Raw genomic sequence first — 21,967 nt, forward strand, 5'->3', positions numbered from 1 at the left:
TCAAGTCCGGGCTCTGTCTGGGCCACTCAAGGACATTCGGAGACTTGTCCCGAAGCCACTCCTGCGTTGTCTTGGCAGTGTGCTTAGGGTCGTTGTCCTGTTGGAAGGTGAACCTTCGCCCCAGTCTGAGGTCCTGAGCGCTCTGGAGCAGGTTTTCATGAAGGATCTCTCTGTACTTTGCTCCGTTCATCTTTCCCTCAATCCTGACTAGTCTCCCAATCCCTGCCGCTGAAAAACATCCCCACTGCATGATGCTGCCACCACCATGCTTCACCGTAGGGATGGTGCCAGGTTTCCTCAAGACATCACACTTGGCACTAGGCCAAAAAGTTCAATCTTGCTTTCATCAGACCAGAGAATCTTGTTTCTCATGGTCAGAGTCTTTAGGTGCCTTTTGGCAAACTCCAACCGGGCCTTCGTGTGTCTTTTACTGAGGAGTGGCTTTCGTCTGGCAACTCTACCATTAAGGCCTGATTGGTGGAGTGCTGCAGAGATGATTGTCCTTCTGGAAGGTTCTCCCATCTTCACAGAGGAACTCTGGAGCTTTGTCAGAGTGACCTTTGGGTTCTTGGTCACTTCCCTGACCAAGGCCCTTCTCCCCCGATTGCTCTTCCATTTAAGAATGATGGAGTTCACTGTGTTCTTGGCAACCTTCGTTGCTGCAGACATTTTTTGGTACCCTTACCCAGATCTGTGCCTCGACACAATCTGGTATAGGAGCTCTACAGACAATTCCTTCGACTTCATGGCTTGGTTTTTTGCTCTGACATGCACTGTCAACTGTGGGACCTTATATAGACAGCTGTGTGCCTTTCCAAATCATGTCCAATCAATTGAATTTACCACAGGTGCACTCAAATCAAGTTGTAGAAACATCTCAAGGATGATCAATTAAAACAGGATGCACCTGAGCTCACTTTCGAGTCTCATAGCAAAGGGTCTGAATACTTTTTTTCATAATTAAATGTCTAAAAACCTGTAATTATAAGGTATTGTGTGTAGATTAATGTGGCGAAAAAAATAATTGTATCTATTTTAGAAGGCTGTAACGTAACAAACTGTAGAAAACGTCAATTGTCTGAGTACTTTCCGAATGCACTGTACACACACACACAAACACATCTCAAAACCTATCTGTGTTCCTACAGTATAGGCAGTCTGTTTCTTTCTGGCTCTCCATTCATCTCTCCTGCCTGTACTGTATCCATCCATTTTCATTCCCTCTGTCATATATTGCCTGTTATACTGCAAACCCCCTAGCTGCATACCGCTGGATGGTAAATATGGTGCAGATGATAGGTAAGAGAGACTGAGAGGCAGAGGGAGGATGGTTCCAACATGTGCTTGGTCATGTGTGCCATGATGGATTTGCTTGCAACGTCTTTTCAAGCCACCGCCTTCAAGCCACCGCCTCAACATCCGGCGCCGACAGAGATGGCCGCCTCGCTTCACGTTCCTAGGAAACTATGCAGTTTTTTTTTTTTACGTGTTATTTCTTACATTAATACCCCAGGTCATCTTAGGTTTCATTACATACAGTCGAGAAGAACTACTGAATATAAGAGCAGCGTCAACTCACCATCAGTACGACCAAGAATATGACTTTCGCGAAGCGGATCCTGTGTTCTGCCTTTCACCCAGGACAACGGAATGGATCCCAGCCGGCGACCCCAAAAAACGACTTCGTAAAAGAGGGAAACGAGGCGGTCTTCTGGTCAGACTCCGGAGACGGGCACATCGTGCACCACTCCCTAGCATTCTTCTCGCCAATGTCCAGTCTCTTGACAACAAGGTTGATGAAATCCGAGCAAAGGTAGCATTCCAGAGGGACATCAGAGACTGTAACGTTCTTTGCTTCACGGAAACATGGCTCACTAGAGAGATGCTATCGGAGTCGGTGCAGCCAGCTGGTTTCTCCACGCATCGTGCCGACAGAAACAAACATCTTTCTGGTAAGAAGAGGGGCGGGGCGTATGCCTTATGGCTAACGAGACGTGGTGTGATCACAGAAACATACAGGAACTCAAATCCTTCTGTTCACCTGATTTAGAATTCCTCACAAACAAATGTCGACCGCATTATCTACCAAGAGAATTCTCTTCGATTATAATCACAGCCGTATATATTCCCCCCCAAGCAGACACATCGATGGCTCTGAACGAACTTTATTTGACTCTTTGCAAACTGGAATCCATACATCCTGAGGCTGCATTGTAGCTGGGGGATTTTAACAAGGCTAACTTGAAAACAAGACTCCCTAAATTGTATCAGCATATCGATTGCACAACCAGGGCTGGCAAAACCTTGGATCATTGTTATTCTAACTTCTGCGATGCATATACGGCCCTGCCCCGCCCTCCTTTCGGAAAAGCTGACCACGACTCCATTTTGTTGATCTCTGCCTACAGACCGAAACTAAAACAAGAAGCTCCCACGCTGAGGTCTGTCCAACGCTGGTCCGACCAATCTGATTCCACACTCCAAGACTGCTTCCATCACGTGGACTGGGATATGTTTCGTATTGCATCAGACAACAACATTGACGAATACTCTGTTTCGTTGTGCGAGTTCATTAGAACGTGCGTTGAAGATGTCGTTCCCATAGCAACGATTAAAACATTCCCAAACCAGAAACCGTGGATTGATGGCAGCATTTGCGTGAAACTGAAAGCGCGAACCACTGCTTTTAATCAGGGCAAGGTGACTGGAAACATGACCGAATACAAACAGTGCAGCTATTCCCTCCGCAAGGCAATCAAACAAGCTAAGCGTCAGTATAGAGACAAAGTAGAATCTCAATTCAACGGCTCAGACACAAGAGGTATGTGGCAGGGTCTACAGTCAATCACGGATTACCAAGAGAAAACCAGCCCAGTCACGGACCAGGATGTCTTGCTCCCAGGCAGACTAAATAACTTTTTTGCCCGCTTTGAGGTCAATACAGTGCCACTGACACGGCCTGCAACGAAAACATGCAGACTCTCCTTCACTGCAGCCGAGGTGAGTAAAACATTTAAACGTGTTAACCCTCGCAAGGCTGCTGGCCCAGACGGCATCCCCAGCCGCGCCCTCAGATCATGCGCAGACCAGCTGGCTGGTGTGTTTACGGACATATTCAATCAATCCCTATCTCAGTCTGCTGTTCCCACATGCTTCAAGAGGGCCACCATTGTTCCTGTTCCCAAGAAAGCTAAGGTAACTGAGCTAAACGACTACCGCCCCGTAGCACTCACTTCCGTCATCATGAAGTGCTTTGAGAGACTAGTCAAGGACCATATCACCTCCACCCTACCTGACACCCTAGACCCACTCCAATTTGCTTACTGCCCAAATAGGTCCACAGACGATGCAATCTCAACCACACTGCACACTGCCCTAACCCATCTGGACAAGAGGAATACCTATGTGAGAATGCAGTTCATCGACTACAGCTCGGCATTTAACACCATAGTACCCTCCAAGCTCGTTATCAAGCTCGAGACCCTGGGTCTCGACCCCGCCCTGTGCAACTGGGTACTGGACTTCCTGACGGGCCGCCCCCAGGTGGTGAGGGTAGGCAACAACATCTCCACCCCGCTGATCCTCAACACTGGGGCCCCACAAGGGTGCGTTCTGAGCCCTCTCCTGTACTCCCTGTTCACCCACGACTGCGTGGCCACGCACGCCTCCATCTCAATCATCAAGTTTGCGGACGACACAACAGTGGTAGGCTTGAATAGCAACAACGACGAGACGGCCTACAGGGAGGAGGTGAGGGCCCTCGGAGTATGGTGTCAGGAAAATAACCTCACACTCAACGTCAACAAAACTATGATTGATTGTGGACTTCAGGAACTTTTTTGATGATTGTGGACTTCAGGAAACAGCAGAGGGAACACCCCCTATCCACATCGATGGAACAGTAGTGGAGAGGGTAGTAAGTTTTAAGTTCCTCGGCATACACATCACAGACAAACTGAATCGGTCCACCCACACAGACAGCATCGTGAAGAAGGCGCAGCAGCGCCTCTTCAACCTCAGGAGGCTGAAGAAATTTGGCTTGTCACCAAAAGCACTCACAAACTTCTACAGATGCACAATCGAGAGCATCCTGGCGGGCTGTATCACCGCCTGGTACGGCAACTGCTCCGCCCACAACCGTAAGGCTCTCCAGAGGGTAGTGAGGTCTGCACAACGCATCACCGGGGGCAAACTACCTGCCCTCCAGGACACCTACACCACCCGATGTTACAGGAAGGCCATAAAGATCATCAAGGACAACAACCACCCGAGCCACTGCCTGTTCACCCCGCTACCACCCAGAAGGCGAGGTCAGTACAGGTGCATCAAAGCTGGGACCGAGAGACTGAAAAACAGCTTCTATCTCAAGGCTATCAGACTGTTAAACAGCAACCACTAACATTGAGTGGCTGCTGCCAACACACTGACTCAACTCCAGCCACTTTAATAATGGGAATTGATGGGAAATAATGAAAAATATATCACTAGCCACTTTAAACAATGCTACCTAATATAATGTTTACATACCTTACATTATTCACCTCATATGTATACGTATATACTGTACTCTATATCATCTACTGCATCTTTATGTAATACATGTATCACTAGCCACTTTAACTATGCCACTTTGTTTACATACTCATCTCATATGTATATACTGTACTCGATACCATCTACTGTATCTTGCCTATGCTGCTCTGTACCATCACTCATTCATATATCTTTATGTACATATTCTTTATCTCCTTACACTTGTGTGTATAAGACAGTAGTTTTGGAATTGTTAGTTAGATTACTTGTTGGTTATTACTGCATTGTCGGAACTAGAAGCACAAGCATTTCGCTACACTCGCATTAACATCTGCTAACCATGTGTATGTGACAAATAAAATTTGATTTGATTTGAAGCTGTGATTGGCTTTGAGTGCGTCTTCGTATCCGAGATGGGAGTTCTCAGTGGCCCCTCGCTCTGTAAAAAAATGCTAAAGTTCCCTCTTCTTTCTGCTCCGCTTGCAGAATCTCCATAAGTTACAGGAATAGAATATCATGATAATGAAGTGAGTTACTGTTGCGTGTAATTAAGTGGCTGAGCCTGCTGTTTGTGCCTCCTGGTAGGGCTGCAGAGGCATAGTGTGTACTGACTGTAAGCACTCACTCCGACACACACACACACACACACACACACACACACACACACACACACACACACACACACACACACACACACACACACACACACACACATTGATACAAATGCATACTCTGTTTTATGTCCCCAGACACACACCAAGATGCATACTCTTAGATGTTCTTCATGTGTACCCTCAAATGTACTCTCTTCATAGATAGTGTCTCCCTCTCTCACAGCAGACACTCATATGTAAATATAGCCACTATCTTCCCCCACAGACAGACACACCCAGTTCCATCTCCCCACCACATTTCATTAATAATGCACAGATGCTGGGCTTTAATGCCGACACTGTAACACACACACACACACACACACACACACACACACACACACACACACACACACACACACACCAGTTATCCAAAAGACAGACCTTCAGCCTCAGTGTCTGTTCGATGGAGCTCTGATCACACTTCTGCTTTGTGCAAGCTTATGAATTTATCTCTAGCTAAAACTCATAACCACACACACATAGAAAATACATATCCACCCATAATCTCTCTTCCCGTCTCTCTTCGGCATTCTCACTCACTCTCTCTCTCTCTCTTTCTCCGCCCACTCGAAAGCCCAAGCGTGTAATCGTGTTTGTTGCGTACACATGTGTTGATGTCATCATTGTGAACATGTGAGATATTTCCCCCATGATTCTTCAGTGAGCCAATGGTTCTTAGATGTACTGCACTGGTCTCTACCTGTCAGTAAAGGGCTCTGGTGGTCATGCTATGTTTCATCTAGGTGTTCAGAATGATGTTATTCAATGCTGTTCAAGGCCTGCTGAAAATGTAATACATTGGTATCGGCAGAAGGGCTCGAGAAGGATCTTTAGTATGGTGATTTGTAGGCACCCTTTATTACAAGACAAAGCCTAATAATGGTGGTACCTTTTAGTATAATCACCCCTACAATTTTTTTATATACCAAATGCAATAGGATTGTCATGTGAATGTGAGTCGCAACCACACCCGTTTTATTATTACATTATGTCTAGATGTTCAGAGCTATACATGACACTAGCCCTGAGGGTGTCAATCAATGGCCCAAGACAACAAAGCTCCCATCATTGAAACAGAGATGACCATAGACACCTAGGGACCAGTCCCTGGAACCGGGCTGTAAATTAGAGGTTGCCTGTTGGATTTTGGCTGCATTGGAACGAGGAAAAACATGGATTCGAATGGCAGAGGATCCCCACTGACGAATGGCAGAGGATCCCCACGGAGGGTTGGAATGAACAAACAGAGAAAGCGGTTATGATCTTTCCTGTCTTTTACTTCCAAACACATATGGAGGAGATGGACAAATGTGACTAGGTTACAGTCATTGCATGTGTGAGGCAGTGTCTTTCCTCTCTAGGCAGTGAACGATGTGGTTTTGGTGGCATGGTCCCTTTAAGAGCAGCCAGTGAAGCGCTCAGTCCTGTTGGTGCTGCTGCTGCTGATGGCAGTGCTGCCAGTTGATTGGCTGTGGCTGTCAGGGTTGAGGTGCTGGAGGGATGCTGCTACGTATCTCCCTCTCCCCCTCGCTCTCTCTCTCGGTCTTTCTCGCTCTCTTTTGCTCCATCTCCCTCTCGCTTGCTCGCATCCCTCTGTATAATCCACATCTAGGGCAGGCAGGCTGAGAGGCAATCCAGTGCTCAGCTCCTCTCTGCAGGCTGAGAAAAGAGAGAGAGAAACAGAAAGAAAACACTGCTTCTCAACACAGGAGGTGAAACAGGAGGAAGAAAACGGGTTTGAAAAAAGGGAAGAGAAATACAGAGGACGATTTCATCTGAGGATATCATTTATATATATACATATTGTTTATATATATATTTGTATACACGCATATAGATATTTATATATATATATATATACATATATCTCTGTATATATCTGTGTATTTGTGCTAGTCTGTTTATATTCATATTTTTATATGTATTTGTGTGTGTGTAAATATATATAATATATAAACAAATAAATATATATATCTATGAATTTATATACATATCACTGTGAAACAAGAGCGGCGAGAGGAAAATTCTACCATCGGGGCTGGTCTCTGATTGTGTGATCATATACAATATTATTTTCTTTGATCTTCTACGTCAAGAGGAAGGAAGACTACATACTCATTGTGAATTTTTGGGTTTTCCTGTTGCTACCCCCACCCCTCCCTCGCTCTTTTTTTTTGCATCTGAGGGGAATGAAGAGAGGAAAGTAACAGGATTTGGAGAAAAAAGGAAAATCAGTTGAATTGCTGTGATTAGTGTTATTTGCGTCAGTATTAGCGCTCTGCGAGCCGATCGCAGCGTGCTGCGTGTGATCTGAGGAGGCAGCAGAGAGAAAGTGCCACACCACGCCGCTCAGCGCAGCACAGCGCCAGCACAGCCAGCATGCACAAACACCACCACTGCTGCAAGTGCCCAGAATGTTACGAGGTGACCCGCATGGCCGCCCTGCGCAGGATGGACGCCCCTCAGTACCAAGAATGGCAGACCGAGCCCTATGGATACCCGGCCGGGTACGGGCCCGGGGGCGGGCAGACCTTACCCCAGCCTCCAGCCTCAGGCGGAGGAGGAGGAGGAGGCATGGGAGGAGGAGGCGGCACTCTGGGGAGAAGTAAGGGCAAGATGATGTCTTCCGGGGGTCCCGGAGGCCCAAACCCCAAGCTTCAATCCAAGGGCGGCCCCAAGGTGAATGGCAACACCGCCGGTGGTCAAGCAGGTTGGTGGCCGGAATGCACCTGTTCCAACCGGGAGTGGTACGACCAGGTAACTACCTCAACCTCCTCAGCCGGCCTTATGGCCATCTATCCCATGCCTCTGGGGGCGTAGGGATTAGGCAGAGGGGCAGTGGGTGAATGGGATTTGATGTGAGGTTGTTGGGTTGAAACAGACATGTGTACACCTTTTTAGAGGTGCTTAGCTGTCTTGGTGAAGCCTGTTGTGCTGTGGTGTGGTAGAGAGCAACCTCAGCTCTCTCATATGCACTGCTTCATCCCAGCTCTAATACAGATTATCTGTTCATCTGTTCATACTCATTCATTCATTTAGGGAGTAGTGGGCTGTTTCGTATTCATTTGTCTACCATGCAGAGCAGGCCTAGTGTTCTATATTCACTTGAACATAAAAATGGCATGCCTTAAGATCAGATGGGAATAAGTATTGCTTATTTGTTGCTTTTCATCAAAGGCCTATGTTAACAGACTAAAACAGCCCTGCATTCGTTTTCATTCAACAGCCACAGAGTGTGTAGCGGGGATCGAGCAATATTCATTGAAGGCTAAATTATGCTAAAGCCGGCTCATTACGCTGCAATGCAGACACATGTTTCTCCTCCATCGGCCCTTAACAAAAATACATTTTGCCTGACATATATGAAGCATGTTTCTCACAGATGAACTAATGAAAGGGTTGTCTCTCATCTGGCAGATTTCCTGTAGAGAGAGAGAGAGAAGATGAGATGAGATTAGGAGGAGAGGAGGGGGAGAATGAGGAGAAAGACAGACTCCATTAGATGGCTTATTTCTGTATGTGGCTGGTTATTCCTTAAAAGATGTACATTGCTCTGCGATGGAGGGTTGGGTGAGATGGAGGGGTTGGACCAAGCTGACTGATGAAAGGGAAGAAGCCTCCATCCGACTGGGCGGATATGATACTGTAACTAGGACCATTTAAACCAGCACATGTTTTATATTCTCCATTTACCATTTCCTTTATAGTCTTGTCTCAGTCTTGACATTTCTCTTTTGACTAAAGCTAGGAACACAATCTGTAATTAGGCAGGGTGCGCGTGTGTGTGTGTGTGTGTGTGTGTGTGTGTGTGCACGCACGCACGCACACATGAGAGTGAGCTGGGGTTGGGGGAAGGGCCACTGTGTGTGTATGAAATGGGTGTGTGTGTGTGTGTCTGTTTAGTCCCATAATATACACGGTGTTTGAAGCTACTGTGTATGTGTGTGAATTTATTTGAGCAGAGAGCATAAAACGGCAGGAGAGAGAGACAGAGTGGGGGTAAAATGGAGGCTGAAATCTCATTGGCAATGTTGGAGAAATTCTACTGAGCACAGATGAACAGCAACCTAACTGATATTACTATTTGGTCTCCCTACAAGAACCAGGGAGGAAGAGGTTTCATTAGTAAAGGAAGCATAATCGGGTAGCCTACGATTTGCTTCCTTGACATTGTGCTGTAATAATAATCTATTGTATATTCTAACCAGTCCATATCCACCGTCAGCTGTGCCCAAACCAATCAGGCAGATTTCATTTCTCACGTTTAAAACCTCACGGCAGTTTTGATTACGTAAGCATTTTTGTGTCGATTTATTTATTTACCATCAGTACAAATATCCTCCTGCCAACTGCTCATTCCCAGCGTAAATGTAATGTCTAGATTGCAAATGAATTGGAGCCAATATCTCGTGAAATGTTTTTCAGCCGCTCATTCATTTATGTAGTGGCTTGTCAATTCATGCGAAGGGGGTGGGTTATTTAGAGCATGCATCATCACAACTTAGCCACAGCCTGATAGATGAAATCAATGGAGCTAAAATGATTGGTCCTGCTACTCTTCTGTCATCCTGTCAGAGGATCTTTGGGATGGTTTAATGCCTAATAGATTGCATTTGCACATTATCACTGGTCTTTATTAGGAGAAAGTCTGGGTGTACAGAGAGACGTTTCAACGTGTGTAAAAATACAGCATACAAATCCAAACAGTGATAATCTGCAATGTAACCATGTTGTTGTAACCACAACATCACCGGACATACAGAGAAAGAATTAGTGATGACAGGAAAGAGAGGTGAAAACGCTAATGTAGAAAAAGAGAGCACTAAACCAATAAAGACTGCCGGCCTGGAGAGGGGGAGGGGATTATGTAAGAGGAGGCAGTTGGTGGTGCTGAGAGGGGATGCTCAGAGAGAGAGCGAGAGAGGGAGCCCCATGGCTCTGTGGACAAGCATCTGTCCCTCAGCCTCCTAAAAGGCCCTCTACAGGGTCAGGTTTTAACCCTCTCAGTCTCCAGTACAGCATCAACACAGCACCATCCACCTCTGCTTGCTGTGGGCAAAGCACAGCCTTGGATGGACGTTGGAGCATCTCTGTTCCCTTCAGTCCCCACTGCACATCCATGGGTGGGAATTTCCCCCCTCCCCCACCACCATTCGCAGCCCTCACAAGACGCCAGGCCAGGCATGGACATGTGTAATGCTCATATTATACACAGTCACACAACCACACTGATCTTTCTGATACATGCATCTTTTGGAAGATTTGGGGGAAACTGAAACTGTTATTAGTAGTCATCCGACATAATCTCTCAAAATAATACATGATTACAGTTGGTTAACATATTTTCACATCTGGGTTTTTTCAAAGGATTTTGATAGCCAGAAGCGTTCCATAAAAAGTTCCTAAAATGGCTAAGAAATTGTTCCAAACTAACCAAAGTATACTATGTTACCTTCCATTTAACCACGTCTTTGTTCTCCTCCCTCCCCACCATATCTCCTTGAAAGCAAGATTACAGTCAATGGCTATTGTCAGGGGGTTGGTTAAGTTAATTATGGATGGATGGATGTACATGAAGCCAGTTGGGATTAAAAGGAGCATTTCCTTTAAACATGAGCAGTTGAATTTCCATTTGAGAGATGAGGAGACCCTGGCCTAATGGGAGGCTTCTTCACTCAGAGCTCTCCCTCCCCCCTCAGGCTCCAATCTGTCTGTGTGTGCTCTCCAGCTCTGTGCCTATGATTAGCTTGAAATATTAATTGGATTTTACTTTATTTATTATGAGCGAGATATTAAACATTTTCCAAAATGCCCTCCCAGTCCCCCATGCTCCGTCGTAGGTCTATTGTTTACCAGATCATTGGTGCTCTGTGGACATACAGCATCATGCATGAGCGTTGAGTGTGGGCTTACATCATGAACACTCCCATAGGTGGTTTCCGGTCGAGAGCCTCAGGTTTGGATCAGAAATGTCTCTTGGCCTCTCTCTCGCTTGGTGGTCACGGTTGTTATTCCTGCTCACTGAAACTTTGGCTCGCTCTCCAATGTCTCCATTTTCGACGATCAAACCACTATATGTTTCTACAATAGTTGAATAGTAAATAAACAGTTATTAACAGACTTTTAGTCCAAGTTTTTCTTTGATAGTTATATCCACATATCTGGTGTGTTTGCATCATGCCACATATCTTCAAGGTTAGTACAGTATGTGGAATCTCTGTGCATACAGCAAATATATACATTTTCTTTGTACATTTTTTTGTCAATGTGATGAGACTTTGTCCATTTTGATGTCATTTTCCAGGCCTCTAACAGGGTCCAGCCCAAGGAGTATTACAGGAGATGACTTACAAAGGCGTTTTACCCAGATGTCTTGAGCTCAGACCCCTGTTGTGATTTAGACAGCCTCCATCAGAACGCAGGAATTTTCTCATCAGATCAAGAGGGATTTATCTCTGAGCTGATCTCAAAATGGGGAGCAAGGACGAGGGGATGTTGGCATGATAGGCTATGGCTACACTACACTGGGACTGGAGCGTTAGTGTCCTTATTACAGGAACATGCAAGAAGGACAAGATGTGTGGCCTTCTCATGACATGTATTCTGAGGTCCATCCATACACCCTGGCCATTTTTACAGATTATTCATTCATGGTTGTCTTTTAAGTGTCTTATTAATGTGGAAGAGCCTATTTGCATATATATTGGATGTAACGTTACATGTCAGCGTTGTCATTGGCTAATATTCCTCTCTCTGATGGGGAAGATACTGTATGTCCAATCTATATAACATATGTCAGCAGATATCCAGTGTATCGTGCTGTCACTGGGGCCTCTGAGAGAAGAGGATGGGATAGGATGGATGGAAGGGAGATGATAGGAGAAGGGAGCATAGGAGGGGGGTTAGTTGGTTGGTTTTCACTGTTTGTCTGCCCTGAGATGTACAGCCAGTAATAATGCACAGCTTTCAAACAGTACATCTGGAGTGGTACAGAGAGAGGTAAGAAACAGGAGCAGCTAGGTTCCTGGTGGTGAGGCCTGTCTATCAGTGAGTGTAGCAGAGTTGATTGGTGGGGCGCTGCCTCTCCTTTTTAGAGAATGTTGATCACAGGCCGCCCCAGACAAAGATGGGGTTGGGGTGGATCCCAGGGGGGCCAAACCTCCCCCACTCCATCCACCCTATTATCTCTGGTGACTCTTAAAGGCCAGACAGATTGGCATTCAGAGAATGATGTCATTCTAAATGCAGTGTGTGTCTGTAGAAAAGGGGGGGGTGTGTGCCTGTTTCTGACTAATCACTGGGGCTGAGTGCTGGACGGATGCTCGGGGGTTACAGAACTGGATATCCAGAGTCAGCTTGGTGTCAGACAGTGTGGGATGTTCTGTGCTTGGTTTGATACTTTGATACCTTGGTTTGATACTCTGAATTCCTACACATTTTTGTGTTAATCATAGCTTTTGCAAAATGCAATTGCTACATTGTACTACTTTATACAGTACATGAGACTCGTGGGATCTCAGCCTTGAGCATTTTGGTGTGATAAAACATAAAAGAGTAGGTCAGTCTGTTTGTCTTTGCTGCCGTGTGCACATAAAGCTGTATTTGGGTAAACAAAATGGATACATTTGACCCTAATATCCAGTACAGTGTATTCAGTAGGGACACAGCGTGGATCCAGATATGTAGGAGGCAAGAAATAGATACTGGAGGCAATTGTGGGATCCTACTCGGTCCGCAAACTTTGGTATTGTATAACCACCATACCAGGCTAGCCTGCAGTGCCCTGCCCCGTGGGAGGAGAGTCGTCCAGCTAGCTGACGTGGTTCCAGTGCAACACACTTACTCCATAATAGAGGTCGACCGATTAATCAAGTTTTCATAACAATCGGAAATCGGTATTTTTGGACACCGATTTTACACCTTTATTTAATCTTTAACTAGGCAAGTCCGTTAAGAACACATTCTAATTTTCATTGACTGCCTAGGAACGGTGTATTAACTGCCTCGTTGAGGGGCAAAACGACAGATTTTCACATTGTCAGCTCGGGGTTCCAATCTTGCAACTTTACAGTTAACTAGTCCAATACTATAACCACCTGCCTCTCGTTGCACACCACAAGGAGACTGCCTGTTACGCGAATGCAGTAAGCCAAGGTAAGTTGCTAGCTAGCATTAAACTTATCTTATAAAAATCAATCAATCAATCATAATCACTAGTTAACTACACATGGTTGATGATATTACTAGTTTATCTAGCGTGTCCTGCATTGCATATAATCTGACTGAGCATACAATCGTACAAGTATCTGACTGAGCGGTGGAAGGCAGCAGCAGGCTCGTAAGCTTTCATTCAAACAGCACTTTTGTGCGCTTTGCCAGCAGCTCTTCGTTGTGCGTCAAGCATTGCGCTGTTTATGACTTCAAGCCTATCAACTCCCAAGATGAGGCTGGTGTAACAGAAGTGAAATGGCTAGCTAGTTTGCGGGGTGCGCGCTAATAGCGTTTCAAACATCACTCGCTTTGAGACTTGGAGTGGTTGTTCCCCTTGCTCTGCATGGGTAACACTGCTTCGAGGGTGGCTGTTGTCGATGTGTTCCTGGTTCGAGCCCAGGTAGGAGCGAGGAGAGGGACGGAAGCTATACTGTTACACTAGCAATACTAAAGTGCCTATAAGAACATCCAATAGTCAAAGGTCAATGAAATACAAATGGTATAGAGGGAAATATTCCTATAATAACTACTTAAAACTTCTTACCTGGGAATATTGAAGACTCATGTTAAAAGGAACCACCAGCTTTCATATGTTCTCATGTTCTGAGCAAGGAACTTAAACGTTAGCTTCCTTACATGGCACATATTGCACTTTTACTTTCTTCTCCAACACTTTGTTTTTGCATTATTTAAACCAAATTGAACATGTTTCATTATTTATTTGAGGCTAAAATGATTTTATTGATGTATTATATTAAGTTAAAATAAGTGTTCATTCAGTATTGTTGTAATTGTCATTATTACAAATAAATTGTAAAAATCGTCCGATTAATCGGTATCGGCTTTTTTGTCCTCCAATAATCGGCATCGGCGTTGAAAAAATCATAATCGGTCGACCTCTGTCATCGCTAATAAGATTATGGAGTAATCAGCCAGCCAGCCATCCATCCATCCATCCATCTCAAACAGACCTTTGCCTAAAACAAAATGTACCGGACTCATAAAGATTCAAGGGAGGAGAGCAGCACGGTGAATCACTGCAAATGCACTGTGAAACAGAGGGGACAAGGTGTGCTGCAATATTTATGTGCACTTTTACAAAAGTAAACTTTTTCTACACCATTAGAGGGGGCAAGGATTCTGTGGTTGAGAAGAGGCCGGCCCAGACGTGGACGTCAGAGTGACGGGGATCATTTGACAGCTATTAGAAAAGTAGTAGACCTTGAACAGTCAGGTGTGTTGGTCTAACCTCACCTGGATCCTAACCTCACCTCCCACACCTCCTGTAAAAGCTGCTGCAGCTCCCATGGACTTGCAGTACTTCCTTCACAGAGAGGTGGACCTGCTTTGTTTCAAGTTAGGCTTACTGTAAATCTAAATATTCGACTCAACATATAATACAAATATCCTTTCAGATGCAACCAAATCTGCAGTATATGTTTATAAAAAACTTATACTGCAGAATTGAATGAAATGTGTATTGGTGTGGGCTGTTTGTACTGCATGTACATGATGTGTGTATAACGGCTTGCCTGCTTTCTGCCATGTATGGTGAGGCCAGGCCATGTGATCCGAATGATGTTTGTCAGAGCCCCTGCCTGGGCCCAACCCTCTGCCTCTCCCAGCCAGCCAGCCAGGGAGGATAGGAGAGAGGGGAGGGCTGTTTGTTTGCTTGCCTGCTTTGTTTTATTTAGGGGGTTTTGCTGATCAAGGTAGTGGCTGGCCTAGAAACGCAAATGTGCTGTGCAGGGCTGTACTCCTGATTCAACGATGGGACCATCGTTCCCTTGTTCTGTCAGGAAGATAAGGGAGGAGGAAGATGCCTTTCATTGGTTGATGATGGGGGGGACACGGTCACATGGTCTCGCCCCCCTACTGCTATAATCTATAATGAATAATATGTACAGAAAACAGTGCTGTGTGATTTATGTATGGTACTTCTAGCTTCAACAGTCATCTCCTGTTGCCTTATCTGGGTTCTATTCCTCTATTGCTCTTGGCTGGGTATGCTTCAGATCGCAGCACTAACTCCTGGCCAGAGCGTACTAGAACACCCACACACTGCCACGGGACTGCATGCATCACATCGATAACGCTGAAGACTGGGCCTATCCCCAAGCCTTCTGACTCCTCTCCTTTTTTGTGGGTGTCCGTGGGCGCTTTCAACAGCGCTCGGGCTATTGTTCCACTGCTCGTAATTTTAGAAACGCAGCTCTGGCTCCAGTGGATGCATGTATTGTATACTGTAGCGGTGTAGACAAGGGCCTGCAGATCTGGAATATTCTTCACAGTAAAGTGTTGACTGGATGCTGTTATTCATGCAGTATTGTGAAGCTGTTGTCACCAAACGTGTTGATTTTTCAGATTAATATTGAGATGCAGAATGAAGACTAAATCCTAAAGCGGGAAGAGCTGAAATATCAGACTTGGATGTCTTTTCCCATTTTCTGGAGAGTTGTGTCTTGTGAGGACAACATTTGGCGATGCAGTCAGTGCATCTCTTCCCATGTGTAGCGTAGTTGCACTGAGTGCCATCTGATCTCGCTAATGCATTATCCAAGCAGCCCTTTAGCCATTTGGTCTGCTGGCCTCCATTTTTTTTTCTATCATCCTCTCATCTCTTCCTCTGCCTTCTGTCTTTCTCATGCATTGTCCAGATCAAAAGCTCCAATCAACTAGCTACATGGTGTGGGTATGTTTCAGCAGGCTGCTTCAGCTCTGTGCGTCAGTATAATTAGCACAGCTTTTCTCTGCCATTTTAAGAGGATGTGCACGAGGTGCTGCTTCATTAATATACAGCCGCTACGCCTTCAAAACAATCACGTCTTTTATCTTTGAAGTCGCACTGAATACGTTGTTTTTTTCCGCCATCGAAATGAGGCCTTGAACAAATTGAATGCATTAAACTAAATGATGAAGGTTGATCCATAGTTGAAATACGTGGATTCCTTTTGACAAATCTAACAATTAAACTGTGGAAGGTCTTTTTGAACCTGCTGTTGATTGCACATCTGTTTAACATAGAGCAATTGGTTTAAATTATTCATGTTTTCACCGCAATTCCAGTAGTGTCTGTGTTTTTCATTGCTGTTTCGATTGGTCTTAGTCACTATGCCTCTGAAAAACCACTCCGAATGGGATCAACACAGTACAAGCACCATAGTCACATACAGAAGCATATGTTTGCCTGACACTGCGCTCTCCCTTCATCCCTCCTCCCTCTCTCCCCCCTCCCTCCCCAGTGAAAAGACAAGATGAGTGAGAGGGTGACTGACGTTATCCAAACATACAGTATGTCCATGCTAGAGCACAGACCATCCTTTAACAGGCCCCTGGTTCATTATCAGTCATTAGTGCCCAGTGGATATACAGTATACTGTGTCTACCCATTGAGCTTAATGTGCTTAAAAAAGTATCTCCTCCCCCCTCTCTCTCTGGGAAATGGAGACCGATATCCCCAGCCTAGAGAAAGAGACGGAGAACGAGATAAAACAGATGGCGAGAGCACAACTCGACCGTTCCTGGTTCCAAACAATATAAACAATCCATTCTTAATATCCTACTTCTCATTGCACTGTAGATGGGGTACACCAGCCTTGACATAGCTTTTTCTGGATTTATGACATTTCCTCTCCCTCTGTGCATCTAGGGTGTCTGTGAATATGCCATATTTGAGGAGAGGTTGGTGGCCGTCAGTGTCTTGTCTACACTGTATGATTGCAGCTCTCAAACTCATATTTCCTTTCCTCCCCTGGATTTGTGTTAGTGCCTCATACACTGTAGTATTACACAGAGTATTTCACTGTGTTCAGTAAGACCCCTAAGATACTGCCTTGCACAATGTCTTCAGACTACAGAGCATGAGCAATACTGTATACGAATATAATTTATCTCCATTTTTTTATTCTGCTGAACATACATTATATTTGATAACCAGCATCTGGTGTCATCTCTGCATCTCTCCGTCCCCTGACTGTACTGTAGTACTGTATTTAAGCTTTAGCACAAGCGGGGCCTGTCCAGATTACATGGTGGATTACCATATTACGTTATCAAAGTTTCTAAGTAGTACATGGTCAGCAGGCAGCAGCCCAACGTTGGAGCTTGCAGGGCTCAGCGGGCCATACACAGCAGAGCAATAAGAACTTCATTGGGCACTGATGTAATTGTCTTCATGCATCAGTGTAGCGCCTCTGCATCGGTGTAGCGCTACAAAGTATTAACTTAAGGGGGCTGAATGATTTTGCACGCCCAATTTTTCAGTTTTTGATTTGTTAAAAAAGTTTGAAATATCCAATAAATGTCGTTCCACTTCATGATTGTGTCCCACTTGTTGTTGATTCTTCACAAAAAAATACAGTTTTATATCTTTATTTTTGAAGCCTGAAATGTGGCAAAAGGTCGCAAAGTTCAAGGGGGCCGAATACTTTCGCAAGGCACTGTATACACTATATATACAAAAGTATGGGGACACCTCTTCAAATTAATGGATTTGGCTATTTCAGCCACACTTGTTGCTGGCAGGTGTATAAAATCGAGCACACAACCATGAATCTCCATATACAAACATTGGGAGTAGAATGGCATTACTGAAGAGCTCAGTGACTTACAACGTGGCACCGTCATAGGATGCCACCTTTCCAACAGGTCAGTTCGTCAAATTTGTGCCCTGCTAGAGCTGCCCCGGTCAACTGTAAGTGCTGTTATTGTGAAGTGAAAACGTCTAGGAGCAACAACGGCTCAGCCGTGAAGTTGTAGGGTCACACAAGCTCACAGAACGGAACTGCCAAGTGCTGAAGCGTGCAGCACTTAAAAATTGCCTGTTCTAAGTTGCAACACTCTCTACCTAGTTCCAAACTGCCTCTGGAAACAACCTACCCAACTTTATGAGCAACACACAACTACCACCTGGAAACACCACAAGTATGCACTTGACATACAATAGGAATTCATTAAACTTTTGAAACATTGCAACTGTGTGAATGTTCACTGGTTGCCAATTAGACCGGGTGTGTATATTCTGGCAGCCTAAAACCTACCAAACCAGTCCGAATAATTAATTACCTTACCATGAGCAGGTAATTAAAGGGATAGTTCGACATTTTGGCAATTTAGCATCCTCATAGATACCATTTCTATGTCCCTGCGTGCAGTTTGAATGTGTTAGACTGGAAGTCTAAAGGAACAGCTAGCATGCTAGTTGTTCCTGTACGCAGAGACATAAAAATGGTTTCCATGAGTTAATCTGTCTCTGGGTAAGTAGAAAAAAAGTGTGACATTGTGTCAATTAAGCCCATTTTTCCTTTAATGGAAAAGTTCCACCCAAAAACTATAGTTTGGTATTTGTTTCATTAGTCCATTGTTGACATAGTCCCAAAATGTTTTGTTTTCAACACCTAAGTTTTCAATATATGTAACTTTCAAAATACAAATACTGAAAGATAGTTTGGGGTGGAGTTTTCCTTTAAGTAAGCTAAGTTGAGAGCCTATGTAAAAGTCTCTGAGAGGGTTTTGTGCATGCAGGAATAGTCATGTATGTTTTTTTACATAGTAGTGTAGTTTAACAGGAAGAATAAACCAATATCGCGATATGCCTCGCTCATCTCGATATCAAACATATCAAATAATATCAAATCAAATGATCGATATTGGTCCCCACCACTAGCAAGTACAGTATAGGCCTGTTGTCTGTCATTTAGGGTTAACTATGGTTCTTTAACCTCAGGCTGATACTGTCCTTTTGAAACCTGAGTCCCCCAAAACTCATTACAAGTGAAGAAAGGGCTGTGATGCTTAAAGAAGCAGTGTTTCAAAAGAAGAAAAGCAGTTTATTATGTGATATTAGTCATTGTGATTTTCAGAAGGGCTGCTTCAGGAAATAGGAAAAGCGACTTGAACTCCCATTAAGCCTTTGTAATAGCAGATGCCCCAGTGGGGCTCTCTAAATGTATATTTGGAGCAGGAAAGCCACGGCTGGATGGGCTTGGACCTGGGATTCGTTGCCTGATCTCAGTCGTCTCAGTCTGTCTATTGGCCCATGGTAATGTCACAGAGCTCAGGCTCCTAGAGTTGGTCACTGAATGTGCAGGGATATTTGTGTCAATGAATCGCATGTCATACGATGTCATAAGGTGTCATAAGGTGAATTCACCAATTTGTAAGTCGCTCTGGATAAGAGCGTCTGCCAAATGACTTAAATGTAAATGTAATGTAAATGCATAGATGATCAACGATCAGTTGAATGGCCTGATCATTCATGGGTCTCAGTTTCACTCTTGCCAGCCTTTTACAAAATTAAAGATTCACTAAGAGCATCTGCGTGATGTCTATGCACTAATCTTAGCCACAGTATCTTGGAGATGGCCCTAATTTGTAGTTGAACTGAATTACATAATATCCTAGTACATATCCCTGTGTTAGAATAAGTAAGGCAGTAATGTTGAGCACTGCCTTCCTACACATGAAGCCATAAGACATCTTCAGCTGTGTCTTTGTCTGTCCCTGGGGCAGAGGACCTTGAGGGGAGGAGACAGTGTTGCCATGGTGCAGTCTCAACCAGAGCTGTACATTAGCTCTGCTGCTCGGCTAATTACGGAGAGAGACTGCAATGTTGATGCGCAGACAGGCAGCAAGACAGGCAAAGGACTTTTTTCAGCAAATGATTTTTTGATATCGCATAGATATGGAGGACATGTAGTACACATGTGTAAGTTACACAGTTACACATTTCATACATTTTATTTTATTTTACAAACATGAATGAGGATTTACTTCAGATGTATTTGAAGGACAGAATCAAATACTATAGGTCCTACTACCAAGGATGCTGTTTGAGGTAGAGGCAGCTAGTGGAGGAGTGAGGAGCCATTCTGGTTCTAGTTGTGGTGCTGCTTCCCTCTCCTCTCCTGTGTTACCTGGCGTACCACTTGTGTAACACAGAGAGGTCTTCCAAGCAGCCGAGCCCCAGAGCCTTGCTGTGAATAGGCTGCTGGAGAGGCTGCAGATCATGATCAGCCAGTTTAGAAAACCCAATATGGGCCGCTGTGGATTAATGTTCCCCATTTTAAAATTCCAATGATGTAATCAGCCAAATCCAAGCATTGCATTTTCTCATTGGAATATCTCCGAGCCCGATGACGCGACTGGCAGAGAGAAGAGGACGGAAGGAGGGGTGGAGGGGCTCAGAAGCGAGAGGAATATTGCAATATAAGGCCATGCACTTTGAACCCCGGACTGTCATCTCCTGTGGATGCTGTGTCTTCCTGGCAGGCTGACCAGATGATGCCATGGTTACATGTGGTTGCACTGCAAGTTACAGCGCATTATCAAAATGAAGCCAATGACAGACACCACAACGCCAGATTGCTCTCTCTTGTGCCCAGGAGACAAAAAGCTGTTAGAGATTTGGTCATTTTGAAAACTCATCCTAGCTATTATGGCCATGGTGAGTATAGTATTCAGCATATTTTCATGTCTGTTATAACAGATCCTTATTATGTTTTTTACTGCAGTTGAATACTCCAAATGATTGTTATTCTTGATGTTCAGATCATGACCCTCCTCTGTATTGTGCAGATATAAAGACCTCCATCTATTCCTCTTGTCTAAGCGTCCTCAGAGGGTGCTAGTGATGAGCTGCTGGAGTCCTATATGGAATTACAACAGAGTTGCTTCATGGGAGATTCTTTGACATGCAGAGGATTTTCATTAAGCCAATGTTAGCATAGTAAGGGAATTATATAGTTTATCTTAACCTTCTTGTACTGTATATTCAAATCTTGATTTACATTTGAGTATAATCAATATTATACTTGCTACAGTACTTAACAGTATCTAGTGCTACGATGCTGTGTGGTGCTCTTATGTTGTTTTCCATGGTCTGACTGAAGGCTTCTGAACAAAGGCCAGTCCTTACCATCGGATCAGAGGCCTCTATGCTGAAAGGTTACAGCTTCAAAGCTTCTTGTTGTCTGTCTGTGCTCTGATCAGCGTTTGCGTCATATGTCCATGCCCAAATGACGGTTGCTCTGACTCTGATCTGCTCTGATCTGTGCTGAGACAGTCCTCCATGAGGCCTGTGTGTCGTGATCCAACCTGAGGTGTTCTGCAGGAGAAGAAGAGAGGAGAAAATCTGGGCCCTCAACAGGAGGCAGATTGGCTTGGCAATCCCCAAAGTGATACAAACGTTTGAAACAAAGGACCCTTTTTTCCCACCGCCGTTTCATTTGGCAGGAAATACACCAGCATATGGACAAACGTGCTCATGAATGTATTCATAATTGTGCATTAGTTTTTTGCCACAGTTTTTGTTGCCTTATCGTTTTCCTACTTTACTGTAATTCTTCATCACTTTCAACACCTTCGCGCTTTGCCAGCCAACGTGGACGCGGGCAGGGCAGGCAGTGAATGGAGCTGTGTGTGGGTGTTTTCAGAGTCGAGGAATAAAGACCTGCTGAGCCCTGTGGGCCATGATGACTGGAGGGGAAAGAGGGGAGGGGAGCTGCTGGGCTGTTTGTACTGCCACAGGGGCGCCACCTGGGACCGGCCTCTGCCTGCTCTCCATCCTC

At 44.8% G+C, this 21,967-nt stretch overlaps 1 protein-coding gene across 5 annotated transcripts in view; it reads left to right on the top strand.

Annotated features, from left to right (window-relative positions):
- Positions 1-21,967, top strand: part of LOC135526342 (disks large homolog 3-like) — a 146,918-nt gene that overhangs the window by 51,107 nt on the left and 73,844 nt on the right. For 2 of the 5 annotated variants that reach the window (XM_064954643.1, XM_064954644.1), the window contains exon 1: positions 6,689-7,946. The exons of 1 other annotated variant lie outside the window; for it this stretch is intronic. In XM_064954643.1, the coding sequence (XP_064810715.1) occupies positions 7,569-7,946 (378 nt within the window). In that variant the 5' untranslated portion in view covers positions 6,689-7,568. Of the gene's footprint in view, positions 1-6,688; positions 7,947-21,967 lie in introns of those variants that run through there. 2 more of the 5 variants (XM_064954639.1, XM_064954642.1) reach the window with 1 other exon arrangement.

This window comes from Oncorhynchus masou, chromosome 32 (assembly GCF_036934945.1).
Source record: "Oncorhynchus masou masou isolate Uvic2021 chromosome 32, UVic_Omas_1.1, whole genome shotgun sequence".
NCBI classification, from domain to species: Eukaryota; Metazoa; Chordata; class Actinopteri; order Salmoniformes; family Salmonidae; genus Oncorhynchus; species Oncorhynchus masou.